This window comes from Dermacentor albipictus, chromosome 2, assembly GCF_038994185.2.
Source record: "Dermacentor albipictus isolate Rhodes 1998 colony chromosome 2, USDA_Dalb.pri_finalv2, whole genome shotgun sequence".
Lineage (NCBI taxonomy): Eukaryota > Metazoa > Arthropoda > Arachnida > Ixodida > Ixodidae > Dermacentor > Dermacentor albipictus.
The window spans coordinates 202,948,348-202,975,437 of NC_091822.1; the positions used below are offsets into that span (position 1 = coordinate 202,948,348).

The following is a 27,090-nucleotide window of genomic DNA, read 5'->3' on the forward strand; positions in this document are numbered from 1 at the left end:
TGTCCTTGCAAGCAGTAGAGTACAGCAAAGCTTTATATAATGTGCAAAAAGATAGACTGTTCAAGAACATGTGAAAGTACATGGCTTGTGCCTACAAATGATACAAGCACGTAATACTGCACGCTATACATAGGAGCTATGTAAACGTACAGAGGAGCAACAAAGCGTTCAGAATATCATGTAGCTCTACAGACAGCCCTTATTACAAAAGACCTTCACCAGCAGAAAGAACAAAACCAATGCATGAGCAGCGACTACCTCACATCGAACACCACTATCAAAAACGTGTGCCAGAACCACTGAAACCATGGTGCCGTTGCGCACAAAACCTGCAGACCGCGAGAAGCACGTACAGTACAAGAAAGACCAGGACGAGTGTGAGAAGATAAACTGAAACATGGGACAAAGGGAGACAAACAACAACGTCCCTTCCATTTGTTTCGGGTTGCAGTTCAGCTGTTCAAACTAGTCTATGCATCAATTGGCTCAGTTTAATACTATTCCGAGATAAAACACCATCCACATGCCTTGAAGGGTACTGCCGTTTGCGTTGTGCATCAGCTCTTCTGGCCTATGCTAAGCACTCATTACTGGCATGAAAGAAAAGTACAAAAATTGGAGGACGCTTAAGCTTCGCCTTCAAGAGTGGAACGCGACAGCGTTCCCGTCGACCCGCCAAGGGGTGTAAGACAATGGGCTACAGGGCAACCATCACTTACGAGGCGCCCCGCATTGGACGCGGTGATCGTCGAGCCATATGGTCGAGCAACGCAGCGTTCGGCGCAGCAACGAAACGTGCGCCTGAGCAAGCGGAATGAACCGAAGAACTCGGTATCTCGGAGGGGGAAATGATGCACGCCAGCCAAACGTCGTGATCGGCACGGGCAGAGAGATAGAAAGATAGCGATCTAAAGAAAGGAAGGACGCTTGATTCTGCGGAGGGAGCAAGGCGAAGCGTTGTCAGGGGAGAGAGAGTCCGGGCAACGACCCCCCTCGCACCGGTCCTTCCACAGCTCCAATGCGCGCGTGGCGCGCCATCTGTCGAGGCAGCGCCTTACATGGAGAGGAGGGGGTCTTCTGTGTTTGCCGCAAGATGGCTCTGCGTGTGCGGAAAGCGCAGAAGAAATGCAGCGGAAACGCACTTCGCTACTCGTGTAATTGCGACTTCTGTAAGTTACATGTTCATAATTACCGATATACACTGCAGTATAACTTTCCACGGCTCGTTTCGAAGGCAACACCGCATTCACTAGAGGCGCGTTTGTACCGCTTGGAAGCATCAAACTCGTGGCTGAGTGGTAGCGTCTCCGTCTCACACTCCGGAGACCCTGGTTCGATTCCCACTCAGCCCATCTTGGAAGTTGCTTTTTATTTATGAAGTGCCTGCCGTGATTTATCGGTCACGGTCAACGCCGCGGACGCCGACACCCGACGCCGACGACACCGGCTTTTCTGCGACACGAGCTCCTTAACGCTATCGCGTTAAAAACAAACCACCGACATACCTTGAAAACCATGTGCCTGCTGACGACCGGACACCACTACAGACATGGCGAGAATAAGAAATGAAGTGTCACAGCATCAGCACCGCAACCTAAAAGTGGTTCGTTGTTCGTTGTGAGAACAGAAAGGTTGGCACTACCTTGCTATCTTCTGCAGCCCCTCAGGGAGCACAGCATAGAGCAGCACGGCTCAGCGCCAGCATTGGACGAGACGTCCATTTGAGGGATCACCAGCCGTTTGTGCGCAGGCACGAGTAAGAGCGGGCGCGAGAGAGAAAATCTGGGGGCTTTTGCTCCTTGAATATATCACCAATATGACTCTGCCAAGGCACTACGGAGGAGGTTTCTTAGCACGTTTTGTAGGCGTGCCAGCATTGCTACAGTGCCTATTCTAGCATTGCGGAGTGGGGTTGAGTCACAGAGTTTGTTTACGCTTGGATGCTGGCTGCCGGCGCGGTAAAATAGGAGAAGCAATGGGCTGTTATGGTTGGATTCGGGCATGAAATAGATGGTAGCTGGCCCATGCCATCGTCCAACTTATCCACGCTGAGGACGTTGTTGAAGGGAGATACTTGTTCTCATCGAGAACAAGGAATATGGGATTTATTTACAGTATCTACATGAGAATGTTACAGTTCATCAGTCCAACATGACTGAAAGAGGAACGCACACTGAGGAGTCGCCAACGGCTCCTTAAATACACTCTGTCCTCCCTAGAACCCTAGGTGAGGGAAAATGGCAGTCTACCATCGACCAATACGGAGCGTCCAAAGTCATCGTAGCCGACCTGCCTTTGAGGGGGAGGGTTTACGTGCTCACTTCCGTACAGGTTTCACTGGCCACACCGAAGTGAGAGGGTTCTCGCAGACAAGGGTCCTGCCCCGAGCAGGCGCCTCTTGATCCCAGTGTCCCAGCAGACAGAGGCCGCCACATCTGTCCATTGACTGACGACTTCTAAGAACCATGAGAGGGCGCCACAAAACTTTTTATTCCAGGAGTTCCCCCGCTTCAATCAAACCGTGAAAGCGGCTGTGACTTTGCCGACTGCGCGCATCCAGACCTACCGGTGCCACCCACCTGGGGACGCGGCGTATTGTTAGAGTGTACTAGATTGTGAGAGTGGGCCAAACGAGGACTCCGCGCGCTGAGGCATTTTTTTATTGGAAATCCAGATGGCGCCATCATCGCTTACTTCTAGACGCCACGCCCCCGCGCGCGGTGACGCCGCGGCAAGCATGTGGCGTGTTTCGCGTCCAAGCCTTGGGGTGGCGCCACCATCGAAACGACGACAGAGCACTGCCGGCGCCGGCATAGAGTTTCCTACAAAAATTCTATGGGCGGCGGCATGGGCGGCGGTAATCGAAACGCCAGCTAAGCCTTTATTATGTAAACGTTATTTGCAACGCATCAAACCAGCACGCACAAAAAAAACATTTCTATCTGAAATTATAAATTTTTCGAAGCAAATTCAGCTTAACCGCTTAAAATTTTTATAACGGGACTTCTCGAATGGTTAACTGCAAGAGAGAGAGGGAGCAGGCATTCTGGACCAGCAGACGAACAGTCGCGACAGAATTCGCCGTTGTGAAAGCTACGTGTTTCGGCTCAAACAGGATGCACTCGTTAAATCAAGGTGCAGTTTATGAATATAGTGAACGAAGTGGCGTGACATCTTCACCTACAAAATTGGAGGAACTTTAACAACATACCAGCGTGGGACGGCTTTATGTGGTCGGTTGTATTTCTTCACTCAGCGGCGGACAGCTTGTGTTCACCAGAAATGTGTGGCGAGACTGTACGTAGTATCTTTTTGCACATAAATAACTATGCATGTTACGCACCAGTATATCTTCTGAAACGCCATTCACGTGCTTTTTATTTCATGTAAACATCGATATGATGTTCTAATAAAGCTGTTTATTGGCCGCAAGTTAGCGTCGTGATTTCTCTCGGCCTATGCAGCAGTGCCAACCTTCAAAGGTAAATGTACAAGCTAATTCTAAGTTCTAAATTAAAATATATATATATAAATATATATATATATATATATATATATATATAGTCATATAATGAGAAGCCAACAAACACTGACACCAAGTACATCGGGCCCCTCGGTTAACCCCCTTTCTTCTCGTTTATATATATATATATATATATATATATATATATATATATATATATATATATATGTATATATATATATATATATATATATATATATATATATATATATATATATATATTTATATATATGTAGTGGCATATACCTGGCCAAAGCAAGCGGGCAGCGCAAAAGCGATAGCAGAAGCAGACGACGCCGGTGTCGGCCGTCTGCTGAATCGTCATTGCGCTTTCGATACCCATGTAACTTTCTAAGCAACTAAACATTATTCAGACGTCTTCTTTCATTCTTAAATTTAGATTGAAAGGGAATAATATTCAACACATGCATCTATTATTAGTAAGTAAACATTTTTCTGGTATCAGTGCAACTACCGTTAGAATCCAGCCTGCGAAAATCGGCCCCATTGGCCTAGGCAGAGTGATGTTCAAGGAGCGAAAGCCCCGGCCATAAGTTTCATATTAGGGTATTTTTAGAATATGCCTCCAGCCATGCCCCCAGCCTTTCTCTCTCACCAAAAAAAATCTCTCACGCCCGCTCTTACTCGCGCCTGCGCACAAACGGTTGGCGATCCCTCAAGTGAACGTCTCGTCAACGCCTCCTATAATTTTTGTCTCGTGCGGGCAAGGAGGCATTCTCGTGCTTGCTGGGGCCTTCGGCGCATGCGCTTGCATCATAGTGCTCGCATGGTGCTCGGAGCAAACTACGGCTTGGAGCATGGATATAGGCTCGGACTAATCGAAGTTTGTGGCTGATGTTCGTCATGGAAAAGGCGTCAGGTTAATATCCAAATTTGCTTCTGAAATAACCGGCAGTTCTTAACTAACTACGGCTAACCCACTTCACTAACATTGAATAACGATGAAATTTCAACTTGACAGAAGAGCTGCCGTTGACTTGTGAAAGCTGCCTGAATGCGATTGAGGACGACGAATATTCGCAGGCACTTCACGCGGTGTGGCATACCGATTGTTTCAGGCGAGTTGTCGTTGAATTCCTGTTCTTTGCCTTCACAAAATTAACTAAAAAATGTAAGTCTTTTTTCTTTAGGGCGCAATTCAGTGTCTTTTTCTTTCGTCAGAGTTTAAAAGTTTCAGGCAGCGTCTCTTTGCATTATTTATTTCATTATTTTGCAATTTTGACCCCGCTCGTTTACGTCAACAAGAACTCGTGTTTCGCGCATGTTTGCATAGATGATCCCATTAAAGTCATCCCAGTGTGTTGGGTGACTGGAGTTTCTCGTGGTCAAAATAGTCGCATTTCGAGCTTTGTTTGTGCCGTAATTCACTCAAAACCTCTGACTCGTAACCTTCATTTTGTCATCATTGCACATCGCGCACAGTGCTATTTCGCTATTCTGAATGTTACGTTGACTTTCGTCCCGGCTGGTCTCGGAAATAGGAAAAGAGAATCTCTTCACACTGAGTTGTCATGTGTTGGGCCTGGTTCCGCGACTTCGTGCATAGGTGCTGCCGACCTGTATATCCGCAAGCTTTGGCCCAAATGCATATACCGCGGTGGCGGCGTGTCCTTTGCTCAACACGTACGAGCGTAACACTTTTGTTTGTGGCATTGTGCCCGCGCTGCTGCCAAAGACGCTGTAGGTTTCTCGTGAGTCATCGTATGTCTGTCGATTGGGGAAGCTCGCCGAAGAGCTTCGGGTATCTTCCTGTGCGTGTGCACGCGCCTCACACCTGTAGGATTTTAATAAGTTGTCCACGTCGTTCTCAGTGCATTCTTTGCGTAGCGCGTAAGCATCTAACGGGACCCCCAAATGGGTTGTTCCGCGCTGCCCGCGCAGAGTTTCGCTCCCCTTTAACTTTGACGTTGCTGGGTGTTTTCGTCCGTTCGTGCAACCCAGACAGTTATCTTCAATTTTGTAATGACGACGCCTGCCACGAGTAGGTGTCTTGAAAAGCTCAACAGACAGACAGACAGAAAAACTTTATTTAACTAGTTCGTCTGCAGTGTGCAGGTGTTCTCAGCCAAGATTGAACGGGATTTCTCACTACTGGTTTCGCTTCTTGTTAGGTCATGCTCACAAGATGGCACTGAGTGGCAGTTTCTTTGACAGCATGTTCGTATGTTTTTTTCCTGTTCATAAGAAGCTGTGCTGAGAAAAAGGCAGTTGACACATTTTGCTAGCCTGACATTGATACTGCATGTGCACCTTGCCTAAGTTTCATTGTAGGACAAATTGCTATAGCCATATGCACATTTCTGCTTTTTATGTTTGAATTCCTCGAATATGCGTGCGCTGAGCTTCTTTATCTTTTTGAATGAACTTTGGGGGAAGGCAGGGGCACTTCATGGTTATTTGTAAATTCACATTTATTCTTGCTTGCTTGCTCAGTTTTATTTCCATGGAGATGAGGTCACAATATCCCAAGATTCACAATCTTTCTCCAACTGCAAAATGAGCGTTCTTTTTCTCCAGAATTCTTTTGTCACAGTCCATATATTGTCATCTTACAGCTGGAGTTCAAAAGTCTATCATTACCGCATAAGTGTTTTTTATCCCGTCATACAAAGCAAATTTCATAGCATTGATGAATACTGAAGTGTCTGTCTGTAACGAACGAAGAAGCATATTGAAAATGGTTTATTTGTAGTGGGTCTAGCCACTGGACATATTCACAATTGGCAGCTTATCGGAGCATTTACTTTCATACAAAATAGCATGCTCTTCCTTGAGAAGTCAGCCACGATGAAACTGACTTGCACCAATGACACTTGTGTACCTATGATAGACCATGCTGGTGGAGATGTTTGCGATGCAAAGACACTATAACCAATGAATGCACAACAGTAGGGGTTGGCATTATGTCTCAAATAAAATGCTAGTGTGATACAGAATGTCTCTGGCCTGCTCTGGTTATTTGCAGCCACAGAAGTTTCTACGTTTTCTTGCTATTGTAAACTGAAAGTTAAAGCAGAATATTTTAAACTACGCGCTTTTATGTTATTAACATCAGAAAACATTTGTTCGCTAGTGGGAAAAAGTGCACTGTGCGATTGGCACTTGTCTGGTACATGGAAGCCTTTCGGTTGTGTGTCAGGAAGTATTGTACAACTTGGCCATTTATATGATGCAGTGTGAATTCCAGCAGAGTGCATACTTTCAGTGCAACAGGCTCTGAAAGGCCGTGGTACAGACCTGCAGCTGTTGATGAGTCATTTAAAATTGTGCAGCTGGCAAGCTTCCCTTGTGGTGTTCACTTCGGAATGTATTTGATTTTCTCTTATTCGGTTTTGTTTGAATCTGTATTGCAGCCTCTTAACATATGCCATGTCAAGCTTGCTGAAAGGTTACCTGCCTTATTTCTAACATGTTATCAATGGATTATCAACTACTAAAACAAAAAATTTAGAAAGCTTCTAACTAGGCATACTCTTATTATGTGCTTCAAACTTGTTTTTATTAGTTTGCATGAGGGCCATTCTCCTCCTTTCGAGATCATGTTGTACATTTTCACGTATTATACTTGCATGTTTTGCTTATGTGGAATCACCACTTGAGTGACTGAAAAATCTTGGATGAGAATGCAGTTTTCTTTACTGTTGCATGCATTTCAGGTGCTCCGTGTGTGATGTTTCCTTGAACAGCTGGTACTTTGAGAAGGATGGGATGCTGTTCTGCAAGAGTGACTACCTGTCTAACTACGGCGAGGTGTGCCAAAATTGCTCAGAGATTATTACTGGCCCAGTAATGGTAAGCTTTATAAGCAGCATTATAGAAGACCTTTCTGAAGGCACCTGCTTTATATAGCACCACTTCTAAGCTGTTCTTTCATATCTTGTATTTGTTTGATTTAAAGCCAAAGTATACCTGTATAGTAACAAATAAAGCCGCATTTGGACATGTTTTCTTGTATACTATGTTTTTTTTAATACTGCTTTATTAAGCTATTTCCAAATAATGCTGAAACAGTTGGTTTATGTGCCTTTATATTCCAAAAGATTGACTTAATATTTTAATATTCTTTGGCTACCTGAAGTAAATACCAAATGTACTTTGAATGAAAATTATGCTGCCATGGTTCCTTAAATTGTATGTACATTTTCTAGGTTGCAGGAGACCACAAATTTCATCCCGAGTGCTTCTGCTGTGCAAGCTGTAATGCATTTATTGGGGATGGCGATGCATATGCTTTAGTAGAGCGTTCCAAGCTTTATTGGTAAGTGGCAGAAACTTTGTTTTATTACAGCAGATGTGCCATGGTTACGTGTTTTTTAACAGTGTCATAAATTTGGATGTTGATATCATATTTATATGGATTTGTCTCATTCTCCATCATAAACTGTTCTTGTGTGTTTTAATGGCACATTAAAGAGCATTTTAAACTGGCATTCCATGAAAACTATTCTCACTCATTTGGTGTAGAAAATGAGGGCCTGACTTCCCTTGACTTTCATGCGGACACTCCCGCACTGGTACATCAGCGCAACATCATGGAATTTTAAGCTGTTTTTTTTTCTAGTTGGCCTGTTCCAGTTCAGGAAAACGTCTCTGAACTGGCTATGTTAAAGGGTTCCTAAATGACCCCTCGCGTTTGGTGAAAAACACAGTCCACATATAGCATACACTGCTATGAACATCTCAGCCAAATTTTGCAGTCGCGCATGACACATGGAGCTTGCAAGCAGAGTGCAAGGTCACCTTTTCTCAAACGCTCTCTTTTCAACAAAAGCCTTCTCCTGATTCTTTTCGAGCGGTTATCTTTTGTCATATGTCAGATTCCCATATGCGGCTGCTATTGGCCAATAGCTGACATCAATCAAGAATAATGTTTGGATCAGCGCGCCTATTCCTACTGTTACTGTGTACATTTATTGACGCAGTTTGATAAACAAGCTGAAGGAAGCAAAAATCTGCCTTCGAACTTCAATAGGACTTATGTCCTTCCGGAAATACGAATATCATACTATCACCAACTATCGTCTGTTAATGCTCGACCGCTCCCGCTCACATAGGGATGAAACTTTGGTCACACTGCTTATCAATGTCATAGCTGCCGGTACTTGCTAATTTCTATTAATCTATTAATTTCAAGTAGCCTTGAACCACACGAAACTTATGGTCGGACCAGACGTACGCTTGCAGCGTACTCACTCCTGGCCGCCCCTGGCTAGACACCTTGGCAGACTTCATTTCATATTGACCTGTTGGTGGTGCTTCAAATTGAACTATTTGGATGTGGCTACTATCCGCTGGTCAAGCTCAGGACAAAGCTGGTCCGCACCACATAGCACGGCCAGATGACGCATATGAGCATGAGTGTGCACTCTAGCCCTGTTGTGCACATAGTGAGCCGTTACAGTTTGTTTCAGCGATTCTGCAGTGTAGTGTAGGTACCGTGGCTGCCACAGGGCGCTGCGATGAGCGCACTAGCTAAGGATCGCGGCATGCTCCGAGTGGTGAGGGTAATGGGACTCAAGGCCCTACTGCCAGCATCTGACAGGCAGGTTGTCTGCTTCCCAAGTTGCACACCTTCAAGGTTTGTGACGTTATGGTCGAAGCTCATTACGTTAGAAATCCTTTCAACACAAGTCCAGAGTGCAGTATCCATCACTTAGCCAATGTGCATGCTTCAAATGTACTCGTGTGATTGCAGATGAAGTTTGTTCGACCCTCGAAAATTGTGTGATTGTTGTAGAGATAAGTGCAAAAGGAAATGTGCCTGTGCTGCTCATGTCACAGGGTGCAAGAATAGCCGCTCATAGCTATCTAGTACACTGTAGCAGAGCAAAGGGGTGAGACACCATGAACTCAACTGTAAGCTGAGGGATAGTTTCCGAGTTTCGTGCATCATAGATTCCAAAAATCGGAAGCAGTGGCATCTATAGAAACATCAAAAATCAAATTTAAGCTGCACACCATGGTGACGTTCGGTAGGCAGAGCATTGTAGGCACCACCACACTCTGCCGTAGCCTTTTGCAGTTAAAAGCATTGAAGAAAGACTGGGAGCACTGCAGAGGGAATCACAGGTGATCTTTGATTGTCAATAGCTGCGCCTCTGTTGAATGCATTGAAGTACATCTTGCGGCAAAGTATTTTTGAAATAATGTGTTTTAACCTCAAATGCATTTCTAGACTGCAATAAAAGTGGTTCAGAATCCCTTTAAATCGTTTAGATCTTTGCACTGTCAAAAATTCATGACACGGCAAACTGGTGCAGGAGTTTCAGTGCTTTGTCATGACTCATTTACACCTATCCTGGCTTTGCCAAACAGCTTGTCATGGAAGCAGTGGCTGGTTTTCTATCGGGAAAACATAATTTACCTATACAGCTTCGCATTTCTCTTTAGTGTCTTTTAATGTCCCAATATCCCTTTGTTCTTTTCACCATGTTAGAATATTTCTTCGGTCTAGCCGACATGCCACTCACACTTTTCCAGCGATCTAGCATGAGTGTTTACAGTCAAGTGGATCACTGCTGTATCACAGTGCATGGAGTTGGGCAAGCATGTGCATAATGCACAGTCCAATGCAAATGTCCTTTGTGAGGCCAACTGTCATCATTTATTTCCTTCCGTAAATTCCACCAACGTAAGATTGTGGAAGGCCAGGCAACTGGTTAAATACAAGCATTGCTATGGATCTTTATTCTCCCTTTTTCACTGTGTCATATGTAAGAGGCATGTGGCGCGAAAAGAAATCGAGAGGACGATGTGTGCGGATTGGTCCGAACGGCATGAGCCCTTGATACTCGTGACCCGAGCTCTGATCGGGAGAGAAGCGGCGCTGAGCTAGCTTCATCAATGTGGCTCTGGGCGAAGAAGGTCGTGGTGTCAGCATCGCATTGGCGACAGGAGCGATGGAGGTTCAGTCAAGTGGTTCGGTCAAGTCCGGGACGCTGGCGGGCCAGGGTGCCCGTCGACCTTGATGGTGTTTGAGCGAGGCTCCTTGGATCTGCTGCAGCATCTCATAGCAATGCTGAGCACTCCAAGAAGGATCCCCCTTCAGAGGCGGACCAGCATGTACGATAGTGCCCAGGGCGTCACGTTTGCACTCGAAGAAATAGTGGCGGAACCCGGTGTTAGGCCTAGCCAGTGAGGCCAGAGTGCCACGTCACCAACGGAGTTCAGGACACCAGCAGCAAAGATGGATGAGCTGACATCAAGGCAGCAACGTCCACGGCATCGGCAATGAGGAAGATTTGACAGGCATCGGCCTCGGAGATACGTGAGACGACAGGTGTTTGTATGCAAGTGTCACTATTCCTTAGTGGAGTTTTATTTTTTTTACCGACCGACCTGCTTACCATGTTAACAGACCTGCCTGCCCTCATGCTCGCACAGGGGATTTTTGTCTCCCCCCCTGGTGTGATTGCTGAAAGTATATATGTAGTTTGGCACGTTTCAAGGTGGTTGACCTTAGTCCTGACAAAGCTATTCATTCGTAGTGGCAGTGAAATTTGGTTAGATTGAAATCACGTATTAACATGCTTCATTATATTGAGACTCAAAATACATGGTGTTCTATGAACAAGAAGCTATAACAAGTTAAAGACTTCGTTCAGTATATCGAGAATTTTGTTATATTGAAGTTTGTTATATCGAAGTTTAACTGTGCTTACTAAGCTCTACAGTGGGCAACAGAATGCCCTTGTTATGACAGGGAATAGGCTAGCAGTGATACCATCTATTCTGGAAAAACGGATTGAGTACCAGCACTTTCTTGAAAAGCGCCACTCCAATTTCACTCTAATGGACAGAAGGTTGAACCTGATGAATGAAAAGGCTGTCTTTAGTTTTTTTTAAGGCTGTGCAGCACAGGGGAAAAAAACAAGTTACATTGAACACATTTTTTCCCCAGAAATTAGCCTGCAGCTAAAAACATGAAAGAGAGGAGGAAACCCCTGAAGTAAATTCTGACTGTTTTTATCCTGCGCTTGACTCTCCCTTCAATAAGTAACTACTTGCCACCCACATGCCAGTCCCTCCCAACAGAAGTGTGTATACTTTCACTTTATAGGATCACTTTACTGTACTATAGTGAACAGTACACTTGTTTTCTTCATTCTCTATTTTTTAAATAAGTGTTGCCTCAATCCTGCGAGTCTCAATGGATTAACCATGCTTGCATTGTTTCTTATGGGAGAATCTGCTTCGGCTTACAATTAGTTTGGTTTGCAACCAGAGCCGCGTGAATTGGGTTCTAGAACTGAGGTGTCGCTGTACTTTGCAGACATAATCATCACCGCCGTAGACTGTGTAGTGTGCTTGTCTTTCAGCATTGTTGAAACCTGGTGAGGGGCCCTTTAAATTAATAAACAGCCGAACTGTGTATATACTGCTTTGTGCTAATGGTTTTGCGAGCTCCTTATTGAAGGCTCTAGGACACTGGCATGTGCAGGAAGTCACAAATGTGCTTTCACTGTTTCGGAATCTCATTGTTCACAAGGGGACATGCTGCTGCAGCTCATGCGCATAAATGAGTACTTTCCATGCTGCTTGTATCTTAGGAAAAGTTCCATGCCTCTCCCAACTAGTGTGCACATTGTTATAGAGACCGCATGATCAAATCAAAGAGAAAAAGCATGTGGTCCCCTTGTACATAATGTGGTCACACATTACACCTGTGCCTTTTTTCTCAGCTGCTTACTTCCGGCAGTTTGTTTACTGCCACTGTTTCATTGCAAGTGACAGGCTTGAGGCAATTCAGACACGTGACTTTACTGTGTCGTGAATGTACCACAGCAAGGGCCACAGATGGCTTTACTGCAGCCTGCACAGTGATGAGGGGGAATTGCCTTAAAGGGAGAAAGGTGATGTTGGTTGTCCGTCTAAGTTTGACTGCTCTTTGTGGGCTCACGGATTGAGGTTTCATTATGTGAGACTCTAAGACACACATTTATTGTTCTTGCACACTTCCATTTATACACAAAGCTTGTTAGAACGTACCTGTAGTGCGTGAAATGGCGGTATGGGCCATCTTAGCTTCCTCTGTAGAAACTGGGAAGTGTCAACCCCACTATATACAGTGCAGGGTAATATAAAGAAGTGCCACGTAATCAAAATATGAGTTCATAGAAGTAGTGAAAATTGCGAGTGTGGGGGACGCGTGTGTGAGTGCACCATCAATTGACATTTTTCAAAAAATAATTGGATTATCTTAACCACACGTAGAGAATGGCTCGGTGGGAATGGCAGTACAGACTGATCTCATAATCTCCCAACTTAGCACTCACTTTCTTAACTTGGTTTTATCATCAATTGCTATTGTCATATGTTTTGTGCTTCTTTGTCATGATTTATCAACATTACAAAGTAGCTCGTGCAAGCTGGCTGGCTGTTTTCTAGATATGTATGTGTGTGAAGCTTGTGAAAATAAATGATTGTTGGAAATGAATGCTTTGCTATGGAGTACGTGGCCCTGTGTCTGTGTGCTAAAAGGCTTAAGTAAAAAGCTTGTCGGGTTATGTAATTTACCTTTACTATGATGTTCATTGACAAACCTGATGGGGGTAGTGTTGAAAGTTCTCTCGACTTGTCATTGCTGCAAGAAGGCAGAGTAGCATATTCCAGAGTTTTTATGATTGCTCCTGCAGCGGACCTTGCTACCGGCACCACATGCAGCCACTGAGCCAACGCAGTGTCCTGGGTGGGCCACAGCCCCACAGCATCCAGTTGCTTGAGATTCCAGCTACTGGAGGGGCACGCAGCATCAAACTGGGCTCGCCTTGCCTTGGGCGTCATGGAGTCCACATCACTGACCTGGATGTTAGCCCAGACCTCATGGCATTACACATTGGCGACAAGATCCTTGAAGTCAATGGCACACCTCTCAGCAGCCAATCACTGGAAGAGGTCAGCACTGTAGAGACCCACTTATGACAATTTGGAGCTACCACTGTAGTGTCCTAGCTTACAACCAACTTCTTTTACAACCAGGTTATGGAGAAAAACAGCTGTGAAGAACTCATGTAATCGGTCTTGTCAAGTTGAGCGAGCCACCTTACTTACTGCCTCAAAGCAGAAAATCCGCAATTTGACAACTTTACCTGCTTTCTCTGTGCATATTTATGAAGGGCACCTAACTGTTCCGTACGAAGTAAAAGGCCTTTAGTATAGTAAAAACCTGGAGGGGCTTGTTTTTGAGCATGGCCTCCTCAGGTGTCACCTGTGTAGGCTTTTGTATGTTACCACTTTCATCACTTGTTGGGCCTCTTAGGCATTATGGCAACAGTTGCCTCATCCATCATAGTCTGCAAAGTCTCTGCAGCACTGTCAGTGTGCAAAAATGATTTTACCGCCAACATGTCGCTGTTGACCGAGAGCAAGAGGTGGTGCGAATATTGAAACTTTCGAATATTTTTGGAATAGTCTTTGTTATTCTATTTGCACCGAACTTTATCTATTCGAATTTCCGGAAAATAAATGTAATGGTTTCATTCGCTAAACATAAAATCGCAGCACGTCAAAATGTCGCGCAAACCCAATTTTCCTCGCAAACTTCAACCTATCGGAAAGGTTAATGGCCGCCACCGCACCCTGATGCTATTTTAGACAAGGTAGGTCGATCAGTGCCCACAGACTAGGCAGAGTGCTGCATAAAAGGGCGAAGCGGAGCATCTGCTTATACCGTCTTTAATTGAATGTAACATGCACTCAATTTTTGAGAGTTCAAAATAAATATGCACCTGGATGTGTGTTACCAGATTTCTTTTAAACTATGTGTACGATCAGAAAAAAAACGACAAGCATAATACACCCACATAGAATGTAAAATTTATCCAACTGTCAGTTCCTTTCCTTCAGTGATCCAGTTTTGCTTGCTTTAAGGTTGCTTATGGATACACCCTGATAGCATGCCAATTCAAGGGCCATTACCTTGACAAGTTCGGTCTACACAGAGCTGGTTCAGAATGTCTGCTAGCTTGTCAATTGAGGTCTGGATATTTTCCATCTTTCGGCTCGTAGAAACTTTTCCTAGTGGAAGTGCAGCTGAAGGTCTCCTTTCCTTTGCACCACTTACGGAGACAGGTTTGGGCAGGCAAAAAAGACTCGACGTAGCTTTCCTCAGCGTGCGAAATAACTTTCCTTTGATATGAGCTTTCATCACCATAAAAACGATAAAATATTGAGTTACGCAGTCTTGCGCTGATACCACGTGTTGTGACACCCGCATCACTGTGCAGCACAGTGTTTTTGCACAGAGCACCAACAGCTCTGGGACTCCGCATGCACAAGCTGTATGGAGTCCCAAACGAAACTATCTATGTTGTGCCAACTACTTTCGTTTTCACGCCATTGACCGTGTGTGCCAGCTCTACAAATGCATCCATGCATGCCCTCATGTGACATAGTTGTTTTCATGCCGTTGGCTGTGTACGTTATCTCCACGGAGTTGCAGCATGTCAACTGCTGTTATTTTCGCGCCTGTGTACACTATCTCTGCAGAGTCCCGTGTGAGTGTGTGACTTGCGTATACTTTCGTTATCACACCTGTGGTTGCTCCCACTAGCTGCAATGTCGTAATGGAAGCAACTGAATAGCCCCAACAACGCTTGCGCCTGGCCACCAGAAGTGCGATATGGAACTTTTTCGAAAAAGTTTCCCAATCTGAAACACTCTGCTGCTCATATGGAAACATGCTGAAGACACCAATGGCAACGACCACCGCTCTCCTGAACCATTTGAAGCAGCACAAAACTTTGTATGCTGAATTTCAAGCTTCAAAGGTGGACGCCAGTCAACCAAGCGTCATTGATGTGCTGAAAAGAAACGTGGTGTTGCCTGATTGAAAAAGAAGGCTTTGGACCTGAAGATTGCTAGAATGATAGCACTCGACTTGCAGCCGTATGCGATTGTTGAAGATCATTGTTTTACGGACCTTTTGAATGAGGCATTCCTTGGTTATCGGCCACCATCAAGAATGATGCTGTCTCGTACGCTGGTGCCAAAGTTGTACGATGACACTAGAGATGTCACTAGAGATGACACAGACTGTTGCAACAACGACTAACACCTTTGCAAGTACTATATTTGTTTAGATTTGTTGATGATTTTTAGTGGTTTTAGAAACTGATGAGAAAGACTTGGAAAAGCAGTCTTCCGAAATAATTTCAGTTTTTCGTCAGTGCCTAGCACCTGTAGTAGTGACTCACTAGCTTCCTGTTGACTGCTATTTATGCTTTCTTGACTTAGGGCTGTGTTTCTCATTCAAACAGGTCTGCTGGGAATTCCAGCCTAAAGCAAAAAAAAGAAAAGATTTTGATGTTTCATTTTTTGCATTCTAAGCTCGTAAAGCGCAGGATCGCTTATTCATCCTTTGACAATGCCTTTAAAAAATTGTGCATTAATCGGCTGCGAAAGAGTTTCGGCGAGCAGGTTCATCACCTAAGTGAAGCAGGATACCCATGAGTAATGCTCTCTGCAGATGTTGGGGAAAGATGCTTAAACTGGAGAAGCAAGTCACTAACGCCAATCGTGTAGGAGCGCAAGAATGTACAAAGAATGTGTCCTTTATTTCTTGCGTACATTCCGTTTCGCATAACCTGAAGAAAGTGGTGGAAAGGGCGGGAGTAAAGGTGGTTCTTATCGCACCCGACAAGGTAACAAAAATGTGCAGAACGGTTAATAAAGGAGATAGGGTATCTGTGTGTACTAAGAATCATCGCTATAAGCCTGTACAATGTGCTAAAGATGTGGTCTATGCAATTCCTTTGAATTGCGGCGTGTCATACATAGGCCAAACAGGAAGATGCCTAAATGACAGGTTGAAAGAACATAAGTACAACACACAAAAAAATCAGAGCATCTAGGTATTTACTGTAGAGACTGTGGCTGCGCCCCATTATTGGAAAAAAACTAGCATCATGCCCAAATCAACAGATAGGCTAACAAGGGAGATTGTTGAAGCCCTAGAGATAAAAAAGGTGGGTGATTCTTGTGTCAGCAAGCCGTCTGTCAAGCTCTCGGAGAAAGACGTCATATTCCTTGCAGAAATCGTTTTTCATGCGTAGTAGGCTTGACCATGTGATGCTTTTTCATGTCTCATATTTTCCTATCTTCTGTTTATTCATGTTCAGCCAGTACTTACTCTGTGCATCCAGTGAATAAACGTTCAGTTGTTAGTGCGCCCTCTGCACGTGCTGTTCTCTTTTGTCTGGTCCCTTGTGTTCTCTGGCACTTTTACTATGGATATGAACCAACTAACCCAAAAATGTCTTGACTAGAGAGCAGGAGCTTTATGTCAGGCTGGGTGGCACCGACGACTCAACGTATACTAGCAGCAAAGCTGCCAGAAACTTGCCTACTCCAAGGCCCAAGATCTTATCGAACAGGCCTCGGAGGACACAGAAGAGCTCATTAGACTAACAACATGCCAAGAAATCACTCAACACTACAGACTCAACCACAGAACACTCCCACCACCGCATCCACAGCTCACGAAGGTGCAAAAGACAACACTCAGATTGTTGCATACCAACACATTCCTGCACCCAAGGAGGCTTTTTCTCATGTTTCCTACTCAACATGATGAACAATGTAAATACTGTGAACAGCTAGGAATACTCCAGCACATCGTCATAGATTTCAAAGAAAATCCAGTTTGCCCTCCTCTACCCCCTGCCCCCTACCGCTGAGAGCAGTGGGAGACACTGCTGTCCAGCTCCCACCTCTCGGACCAGATCATGTTGGTTGAGAAGGCGGTTGCAGCCAAGACGGCGCATGGATTCCCATGAAGAGGAAACCACTCCTGCAAATCAAGTCATCTTTAGCATCATTAAAGATGTTTTCTCTCTCTCGTGCAATGGAAGCGACTGAACAGCCCCAACATAGTTCGTGCCTGGCCACAAGAAGCACGATTTCGAACTTTTTCAGAAAAGTTTCTCAATCTGAAGCACTCTGCCGCCTCTGTGGAAACACGCTGAAGATACCAATGGCAACGAGCACCACTCTCGTGAACCATTTCAAATGGCTCAAAACTTTGTATGCTGAATTTCAAGCTTCGAAGGTGAATGCCAGTCAACCAAGTGTTGCCGATGTGTTGAGAAGAAAAGCGGCGTTGCCTAATTAAAACGAAAGGCTTTGGACCTGAAGGTTGCTAGAATGATAGCACTCAACTTGCAGCCATATGATCGTCATTTTACGAACCTTTTGAATGAGGCAATCCTTGGTTATCGGTCACCATCAAAAATGGTGCTGTCTCGTACGGTGGTGCCAGAGTTGTATCATGACACTAGAGTGGGTTCGTCTGGAGCTACACGAAGCAGTGATGGCATGGCATCACTTGCATTCCCCTCTGGCATTTGGACATCATGAGCAAATGAAAGATATGTCAACCTGACATGCCACTTCCTGGACACTCAGTTCAAGCTTCCCGGTACAACCTGAGCACCAGACACTTTTCGGAAAAGCACACAGCAAGTAGAATCACTTCGGTCTTTGATGAGCTTGTTGCTGAATCCAGAGAACGTATTTCCTATTTATGTTGTGATGGATAATGCACGCAACATCAGAACAGCCACTACTGCACTTCCTTGGTTTTAAAGAACTTGTTTTGCACACACCTTGCAGCTGGCTATCAGCGATGCAAAGGAAATGACTCGAGGCTTTTCTGTGCTTTTTAAGAAAGCAAGAGGCATTGTTGGACATTACAAGCACAGCCCGAAGGCGCATAAAAAACTAATGCTGCCTCTTCGAGTTGTACAAGATGTCAAAACGAGGCGGAATAGTGAAATTACAATGTTTTCGAGGCTTGTAGAGCTGCGAGAGTTGATAACCATTGACCTTGCTTCTGAAGATGAGTAGACTGAACGCTTTTCAGTGACAGATTGGAGGCAAATTGATGAGTATGTTGCTGCTTTGAAACCACTTGAAGAAGCGACAACTACAGTTGGAGCTGATAGCTACCCAACACTGTCAACTGTCATACCGATCCTTTACTGCTTGCTCGCACACCTGAGCAATGCTATGACTCAACGGTTTGCAACATCTGTATTTTCTGCTTATCTGACCATGTGCCTGAAAAGATTTCAAGACTATAAACTTGATGTAACAGCAAGCTTGGCAATGTTCTTGGACTCTCGTTTCAAGCTTGTGGTATACCAAGATGATACAACAATGGGCAGCTTGCTCCAGAACTTAGTAGTTGAAGGTGTGTGAAAGAATTCTAATTCACAAAAGAGCACACAGGTGTCCCATGTGTTTACGGCCCAGGAAAATTCCAATCCACCTCAGCATTGTGGAAAAATTTTGGCACCCTTCTAAGCCAGCAACAGCATTCACAACCACAAGCAGAAGCAGAAAAGTACTTGCATGATGCGACTCTGCACCAAAAGGTACACCCGTGTCGCTGGTGGCAGAAACAAGGTGCGAAAGGTTACTCTTTGCTGGCTCATCTTGCATGGCAATACCTGGCCATTCCAGCCACAAGCGTTTCTAGCGAGCACCTGTTCTCAGTGTCTGGTGCAGTTGTTACTGGCAGGAGAGCATGTCTACTTCCAGGACATGTTGAGCAGTTCACTTTCCTCCATGACGTCCAGTGATTCAACTTGTAGCCATCCATTCTGTTGAAAACTGTATTGGACTTTTTTCTACGAACAACTATGTGGGAGTCCACTAGGTGTGCAATAAATTTGTTTTTTTGACCATGTTTTGCAGTACATTTTTCCGATAATTTAAAGGGACATTAAAGGTTAATATTAAGTCAATGTGGACTGTTGAAATACCTTCCCAGAAACCTCGAAACGCTTGTTTCATGCGAAGAACAGCCTTATTTTAATAGAAAATGCGTTCTAAAGCGTTCGCGTACCTCTAGCGCAGTTCAAATCGCCCGCCCACCGATCGAGGAGTGGTGACATCATAGTCTCATAGTGACGTTGCGCCGTCGGTGAGCAAACCGGCGCCCGCAGATGACACTACGGCTTTTCTGCTCAAAACGCAAACGCGCGGCCAGAAACAGAGCCAAGACAGAGCCGACAGCAGCGTGAAAGCAGAACTATGGTGGGTAGCGGAAGGGAAAGCGTGCGACGATATGCTGTTTCTTTATTTTATGACTCCAACTTTGACGCTCGTTGCAATGGACAACCCTGACAACGACACATTGATTGGCTCGCGATGCTGGGCTCGACTTCAGTGATTTAAGCACTGACGACTGTGACGTGCTGCTGAGGGCTCGCGCTGCCAGCATCGTTGCGTACTACTACGACAGAAACTGTATGTCATACGTCGTCGCACATTTGTAGCTTTTCCTTCGTGAAAACCAAATGCCGCACTCACCGCCCTGTCTTCGACCTGCAGTTCTTGCACTTCGAAGAATGCAAGCAAGACCGACGGAACAACGCTTTGAAAGCATTGCTTGAAAGGCACTCGACACGACTTCAGTTAGTCAACGTTGAGCTCGTAATCCTCTGGACAAAAGTGCAGCGAGCACACTATGCCACTATGCTCTTTGGCAATGTGCTGTGGCAGAGGTATGGCACTTAAACACTTCGAACGAAGAGGTTCACTCGTTGGCACGCAGTGATAAGTATTGTTAGATTCGCCGCTGCAACTGCCTTTGGCCAAGTTCTGCGGACCATTCGCGCATCCCACAAAATCACATGGACGTGGCATTCTCGCTGCTTGTTCCAAATGCAAGTTTCGCGAGCCAGCAGAACCAGTGCAACATGACATGATGACGAAACAACTGAAACTCCGAACAGCGCGCGGTGCAGAGATGAGCGCGCTGAGTCGAGCGAAAACGAAACCTTTCGACCACTCATGCTAGTGAAGGGTAACGTCAAAGTGTTATCTTTTCTTAGAATCGAACAGAAGTAGACAAGCAGCATTTTCTTCCGTCTTATAATCTAATGAAATGATCTTTTAAATACGAGTAGTTGAGTACTAGTGACATAAATTATGATGAGGAGTGCCTTCGTCATTTGGCTAGTACCGGAATGTCGCTGGGGAGTCTCAAATCGTGTCATGCATTTACCTCAATTTCTCGGTTACTAAAGCTCTGTTCGCGATTATATTGACACCGTAGATATTTTAGAGTATTGCTTTATCACTTTAACTTGACTTCATTGTAACCTTTAGTGTCCCTTTAACTTGGAATTATTAGAAAAATATTTGAAAAATATTCAATTTGATTTGCACTCAAACTTTAATATTCGAATTCACTTCGCATCCAGAATTTTTGCTATTTGCACAGTGCTACTGAGAACCAAAGTACTGCCATTGCTTTGTCAGCCTCCTCGTCACTTGTAGCATCCTGAATGAAGCCTGCTTTTTTGAAGCACTCCTTCATTGGGGAACGGTGAACTTCTGACCATGCTCCAACAATAAATTGGACTGCCATTAGCAACATAATCTTCAGGTAGGATTGTTGCAAAATTTTCTTTGTGTCCATGTCCATCATCATCATCATCATTTATTATTCCCTTAAGGGCCCCATTTGGGGTATTACATAAGGGGGAGGCAAAACAATAATACAAACATCGAATGAATAGTCATGCAGAAAGCAAAAAGACAAAGGCAACAACTGAAAAGACACTAGAAGAACAGGTTTTTGCATGATTAGCTGCAAATATGGGTGGTTAGTAACTCTCGAAATTTCGAAGGGTTTCGCTCTACAACAATGGATTCCGGGAGCGAGTTCCATTGTTCTATTGCAGAGGGAAGGAAGGATTTGTTAAAAGCGTTTGTAGAACCATGAAGGCGTTGGATACATAAAGAATTGAATAGACGATGTGATGAGCGAATGGGTGGAAATAAAAGTGAGGAACGAAGGTCAGGAAAGTTATAGTACAATTTATGGAATAGGCAGAGTTGCGAAATTATGCGTCTTAATGCTAAAAGGGGTAGACCAATGGATAACTTTAAGTTAGTAACGCTGATAGTGTTGTCATAATTCGATAAGATAAAGCGGGAGGCAAGATTTTGAGTAGCTTCTAAAGTGTCAGTCAAGTACTTTTGATGTGGATTCCAAATTGCAGACGCGTATTCTAACCTGGTACGGATGAAAATTTCATATGCTAGTTATCGAGCATAAAAGTCTGCTCAGGTCTCAGTGCACCATTTCTCAGTGAACCATTTGCAGTAATGGCTATGTCCATGGTCTACACACCTACTGTTGTATTCAGAGGGCAGAAGGATCCTTTGTGCACTAAAGGTTTAGCACAGAGTGGTGCGCACTGCAGTTCAGAACCAGTGCTGCCTTCACTTCCTTCATTTGCGTTCGATTCATGCAGTAAAACAATGGTAATATGCACAGGCTTGAAACATATTCATGGTTAAAGGTCCCCTGAAACACTTTTTGAACATAGTAAGAAAACGTTGCTGATCTGTTGTAGAGGCTGCTCTGAACATGAGCCAGATATTACTGCACTGCATGTAGCAGGGAGTTCACAACCTTGTGTCATAAACGGTCAAAAAATCATTTGATCTCGCTTCCGTAATGTTGTCATGCAGCATCGTTGAAAGCAGTGGGACATTCCAATGCTATTGGCTGATTTCAGGGTCGCGAGAGCGTTCTGAGTAGTACATAATCGCTAATTTTGAGTTAAATAAATGAAACATGTATATGTCTGCAATCTCAAAAAGACAGAATAATCATTTCATGAAAGCAGCATTCCGGGCAAGTTGGTAATACATTACTCAAGTATTGCGCAAAAAAAAAGAAAAGACACGGACGTAAGACAAGAAGAGAGCACACACCAAGCGTAAACCAGCCGAAAGTACTCGTGATGCAGACAATTGGCTGTGAGATGCCCTGTACCGCTCTGAAGTTTTACCGAAAGGTACTGCCTGTAAAGTCGCGCCTGGTGGTTCCACTCAGACTGCAGGATCCTGCAAACTCTGGTGGAGTGTCCCGCTAAAGGAAGAAAGCCTCCGAACAGGGAAAGCAAGTCCGGAGGAGTGATCTTCATGCGTAGACAAAAGGAGAGCGTCCATGCTTTGCAAACGATTGAGTAATAGTTACCAACTTGCCCAGAATGCTGCTCTCATTAAGTTCATCTATAGTTAAATGGGCCCTTTTCTAAATGTTCTTCGTGATCCCTGTGCCACTGTATCCCTCATTGCCACAATCATTTGCAAAGCACGGACGCTCTACTTTTGTTTACGCATGAAGATCACTCCTCAGGACTTGGTTTCCCTGTTTGGAGGCTTTCTTCCTTCAGCGGGACACTCCACCAGAGTTTGCTTGATCCTGCAGTCCGAGTGGAACCAGCAGGCGCGACTCTACGGGCAGTACCTTTCGGTACAACTTCAGAGCGGTGCAGGGCCTCTCATAGCTAATTGTATGCATTGCGGGTACTTGTATGCATTGCGTGCTTGGTGTGTGTTCTTCTTCTCTTATGTCTGTGTCTCTTTTTTGTTGCGCTATAATACTTGAATAATGGATTACCAACTTGCCCGGAATGCTGCTCTCATTAAGATCATTTCTAGTTCAACGGGCCCTTTTCTAAATGTTCTTCGTGATCCCTGTGCCACTGTATCCCTCATTGCTGCAATCGTTTGCAAAGCACGGACGCTCTCCTTTTGTCTACGCATGAAGATCAGTCCTCCGGACTTGGTTTACCTGTACGGAGGTTCGGAGTACCCGAGCACATGAGGATTGAACCCTCTGGCATGTAGCTGTGCAGGGCTTAGCCGTGTCTGGGGAAAGGGGGATCCTGGAGGTTGAGTCGATGCTGGGTGTTTGGACCTATAAGGCCCCCCGGCGGAGGCAACACACCTCTTTGGCCTCTGCTTCACATAGACGACACCTCCAGACTGACCCACCTGGAGGAAATTGGCAGTTGCCTTTTCCTGTCGTCCTCTTCAATCTTCGTCTTTCTGTCTATCTCTAGGCTTTTCATCTTTCCTGTCTCCTTTTCACATCTTACTTCCGAATTTTTTGGCGGCAAGGGTATATATTCAGTCTTGGGTATATACATTAGGTTATAGTGGCGGTGTATAGCTGGTGCCTGCAGGTTTTTCGGAATTGGCAGCGTCCCCTTGTTGGGCTCGGTGGTGGGTGGCTACCACCGCTGCCGAAATTTGAAACCATGTTATGGCAGAAGCTTTCCCCCGCCTTCCAGATTGGCCTCTGAAACAAGGTCGCACCGAAGTACCTTTCGATTTCACATTCAGAGTAAATCCAGGCACATTCATACATTATCATGTCATGCACAACGAAGGAACCGCCCCAATGCGACAACTCGCCTTTTTCGTGGTGGCAAAATGCCTCAAAGAATAAATTGGAGAAGCCTACAAAGCCTCTAAAATGACAAGTGGAGACGTTCTCCTGGAACTTGAAAAGAAAGAACATTTGGAAATGATCTGCAATCTCACCAGCATTGGTGACATCAAAGTAACGATCTCACCACACCGATCACTAAATACAAGCAGGGGCGTGATCTCTGAAGATTTCCTAGTTAACAAGTCAACAAAGTGAAATATAAGCAGCCTACGGACGCCATGATAATACCTTGCCACTCGTGATCGGTTAGCGGGATCTGCCAGAAACCTTTGCACAAGTCAATACGTGAAAAACATCGGCAACCACCTGTCTCATCTATAATCGTGTCTATCTTCGGCATGGGAAATGGTATAAGTTCTGTCTGTCGGTTGAGAACCCTGTAATCTGTGCACAGTCTGAAAGTTCCATCTTCTTTCGGCGCAATAGTTATGGGAGAGGCGAAGGGTCACACCGAAGGCCGGATTATATTGGCGTCTAGCATCTCCTGCAATTCCTTCAACCATATCTTGCGCTCTCTTGACATGTTGTAAGGTGACACAGAAGCACCGCTGTCAACCAAAGCCATCATATGTCTGTTTCCCACTTTGACAGGGATGTGAAGTAGGCTAGAGCAAGTTAAATAAACAGTCTCAGTTGTGGTCATCGGGTCGGACTGATCACCCTTGTTTATCAGTTTTTTGTCGGCGGAGCCTCTTCAGCGTTCGAAAGTAGGGGGACAGGGTCGCTGTCGACGTTATTCACCCGACCTCTGGGAGCGCGCCAACCCAAGTTCTCTGTGCCGCCTGCAAGGCGGCGCGGTTCTCGCTGATTACGGCTTCACCAATCCGCGCCGGACCGTGTGAAGTGACTGCTTGAGCGAGCGCTTATATTTTCTTCTGAAGTAAATGGTATGTCGTGAAGGCACTCCAGGAGCCCGTCCATAGTTTTAGGTGACCGTATTTGCACTTGCTTCAGGACTTGCACGTGCAGTTCGTGCATTATTAGTGCTACTACGGCAGAAGGAGGAAGCATAGGTTCGGCCAGCTTTAAAAGGCGGCATTTGTCAAAGAAATATTCGACGAGGGAGCCTTGCTTGAATTTGAAATTAAGCGCGGCATCCCACCTTTGCACTGGGTTGCTTCGGAATGTCGTCAAAAATTTTTCTTTCCACTGATTCCAAGAGTTGCCAGCCTCTTCAATAATGTGCAAATCATACCACTTCCATGCAACACCGCTTAAGTAACTATGCATGTTAGTAATCTTGTCCTTATTACAGTGCCAGTGGTTCTTCCCAGCGGCATATTCATAGAATTCAAGCCAACCTTCTGGACTAGAAGACATGCCGTCGAATGCATCGGGTTCTACAAATTTAGTTACCGGCTTCTCAGCGTTTAAAGAGCTTATAAGCGATGCCACCAGCTGGTTCTGTTGTGAAATCTGTTCTTGTTGTAGCCGAAGAGCTTTGAAAACGAGGCTCACCTCTTCCGTCGATGACTGTGATCCAGAGTCCTTTCGACGCATCGGTTGAAGAACTAATTCGTCGAAGATCGCCAGACGCAAGTTCACTTTCACAGCACCCTTCCGACGTAGTTCATCAGTGTCCATGGAAGCCTTCTCTAAAACCAGGTTCACGAGTTCTGCCGAGTTGAGTTCGCGAGGTAGTTCCACCGCTGGTTCATCTTCAGCTTGGTATCTCGAAAAGATGATCTTCTCTGCGGAGGTCTCCTCAAGGAAAAATGATACCTACATGTTGGAGTCCGCTGTCGACTGCGCCAAAATAATGTAGCGTTCCTAGTTAAAGGATACAATAGACGGAAAGTATTGCTATGGAACTGGCGTCCATCTTGTCTACCATTTTATTCTCACTTCCTTCTTCTCTTCTCCTGAACCCAGACTCCTGCGCTTCTTCATCTTCTATTCCAAGGCTCATACCGCTTCAAACTTAAGCGACGAAGAACTGCTCGAGGGTTTGCAAAAGCAAAACGTAATCAAAGTGTGCAGAATAACAATCAGGAGAAACGACGAACAAATCCCAACCAAACATGTGATACTTACTTTTGGAACCGGCATTCTTCCCAGTTCACTCATGTAGAGGTAAAGAAACATGCGCAAAATGTAGTGCCAATGATCACCCTTCAGACAACTGGGATGCTCCTCCACATTGTGCAAACTGCAAAGGAGATCATGCTGCTTATTCACGATCTTGTCCCCTCTGGAGGAAAGAGAAAGAAATAATTGCGCTCATGGTGAAAGAGAAAATTTCTTTCTATGAAGCAAGGAAGAAACTATCTCACCTACCTCAAACGAGCCATGCCTGTGTGGCGCAGCAGGGCTCAGCACTACGTCGGTTCCAGGGGTCTATAGGGGTCACAGCCAGTGGCCCCATAGTAACTCCATCTGCTCCCTTTGTGGCAGCGGCCAGTGCTGCTCCATCATCATTAAGGCGGACCCCCAGACTGCTGTGTCTCAGGGCCCAAGACTTTATCAAACTTTGAGGCCCGAGACAAGCGTCTCACGGCCTAGTGTTTGATCCTCCAGCCCCTCGGAGAAAGCTATGGATGTTGACCCAAAAACCACTGTGTCATCGACGCTAAAGGACCAGCGCTCCCTGGAGCACACTAAAAAAGACAAACATCTCGTAACTGCGCCAACAAAGGGCCAGGTAACGGTTACTGCCCTCGTTTAGACTAGCTATCCTATCATTACATGTCACCTATAACCTTCTAAAACACACATATAAATAAACAGTTCTAACTTCTTGACAATGGCTTTCGTCATCCATTGGAACTGTAGAGGTCTGATACCTAATTTAGGTGACATAAAAGATCTAATAAGTTCTCGCCAGTGGAATTCTGCCTTCAAGAAGCAAACCTAGGGCCCAAGAACAGTCAAATCCTTAAAGGTTTTCCCGTTGTCTGAAGGGACCACGAACACTCTAGCCGTTTCTCAGGAGGAGTCGCCATAGTCGTTCAGGGCGGCACCCCTACACTAAATGTTCTGTTCAATACTTCTTTCGAGGCTATCGCTGTCACCGTTCTATCGCATAAACCTATCACCATCTGTGCACTTTACGTCCCACCCCATACTCATTTTACTACTAGACAACTGGAAAATCTAATATACCAGTTGCCGGAGCCTTTCGTTTTACTAGGAGATTTTAATGCCCATTGTACCCTCTGGGGCAGCAATAGAACTGACTAAAGAGGGCAAGTAATCGAATATTTTATTTTGTCTCCCAGCATATGTCTTTTAAACTCGGGTTCATCAACATATTTTTCACCAAGCTCAAGCAAATTTAGCTGTC

The 27,090-nt window shown here is 45.0% G+C and overlaps 1 protein-coding gene across 5 annotated transcripts in view; it reads left to right on the forward strand.

The window, feature by feature from the left end:
• Positions 1-4,251: 4,251 nt before the first annotated feature.
• Positions 4,252-27,090, forward strand: part of LIMK1 (LIM domain kinase 1) — a 132,840-nt gene continuing 110,001 nt past the window's right edge. For 2 of the 5 annotated variants that reach the window (XM_065425938.1, XM_065425939.1), the window contains exons 1-5: positions 4,257-4,403; positions 4,506-4,602; positions 7,201-7,336; positions 7,693-7,802; positions 13,180-13,438. In XM_065425938.1, the coding sequence (XP_065282010.1) occupies positions 4,379-4,403; positions 4,506-4,602; positions 7,201-7,336; positions 7,693-7,802; positions 13,180-13,438 (627 nt within the window). In that variant the 5' untranslated portion in view covers positions 4,257-4,378. Of the gene's footprint in view, positions 4,656-7,200; positions 7,337-7,692; positions 7,803-13,179; positions 13,439-27,090 lie in introns of all 5 variants that reach the window. The other 3 variants (XM_065425942.1, XM_065425941.1, XM_065425940.2) reach the window with 3 other exon arrangements.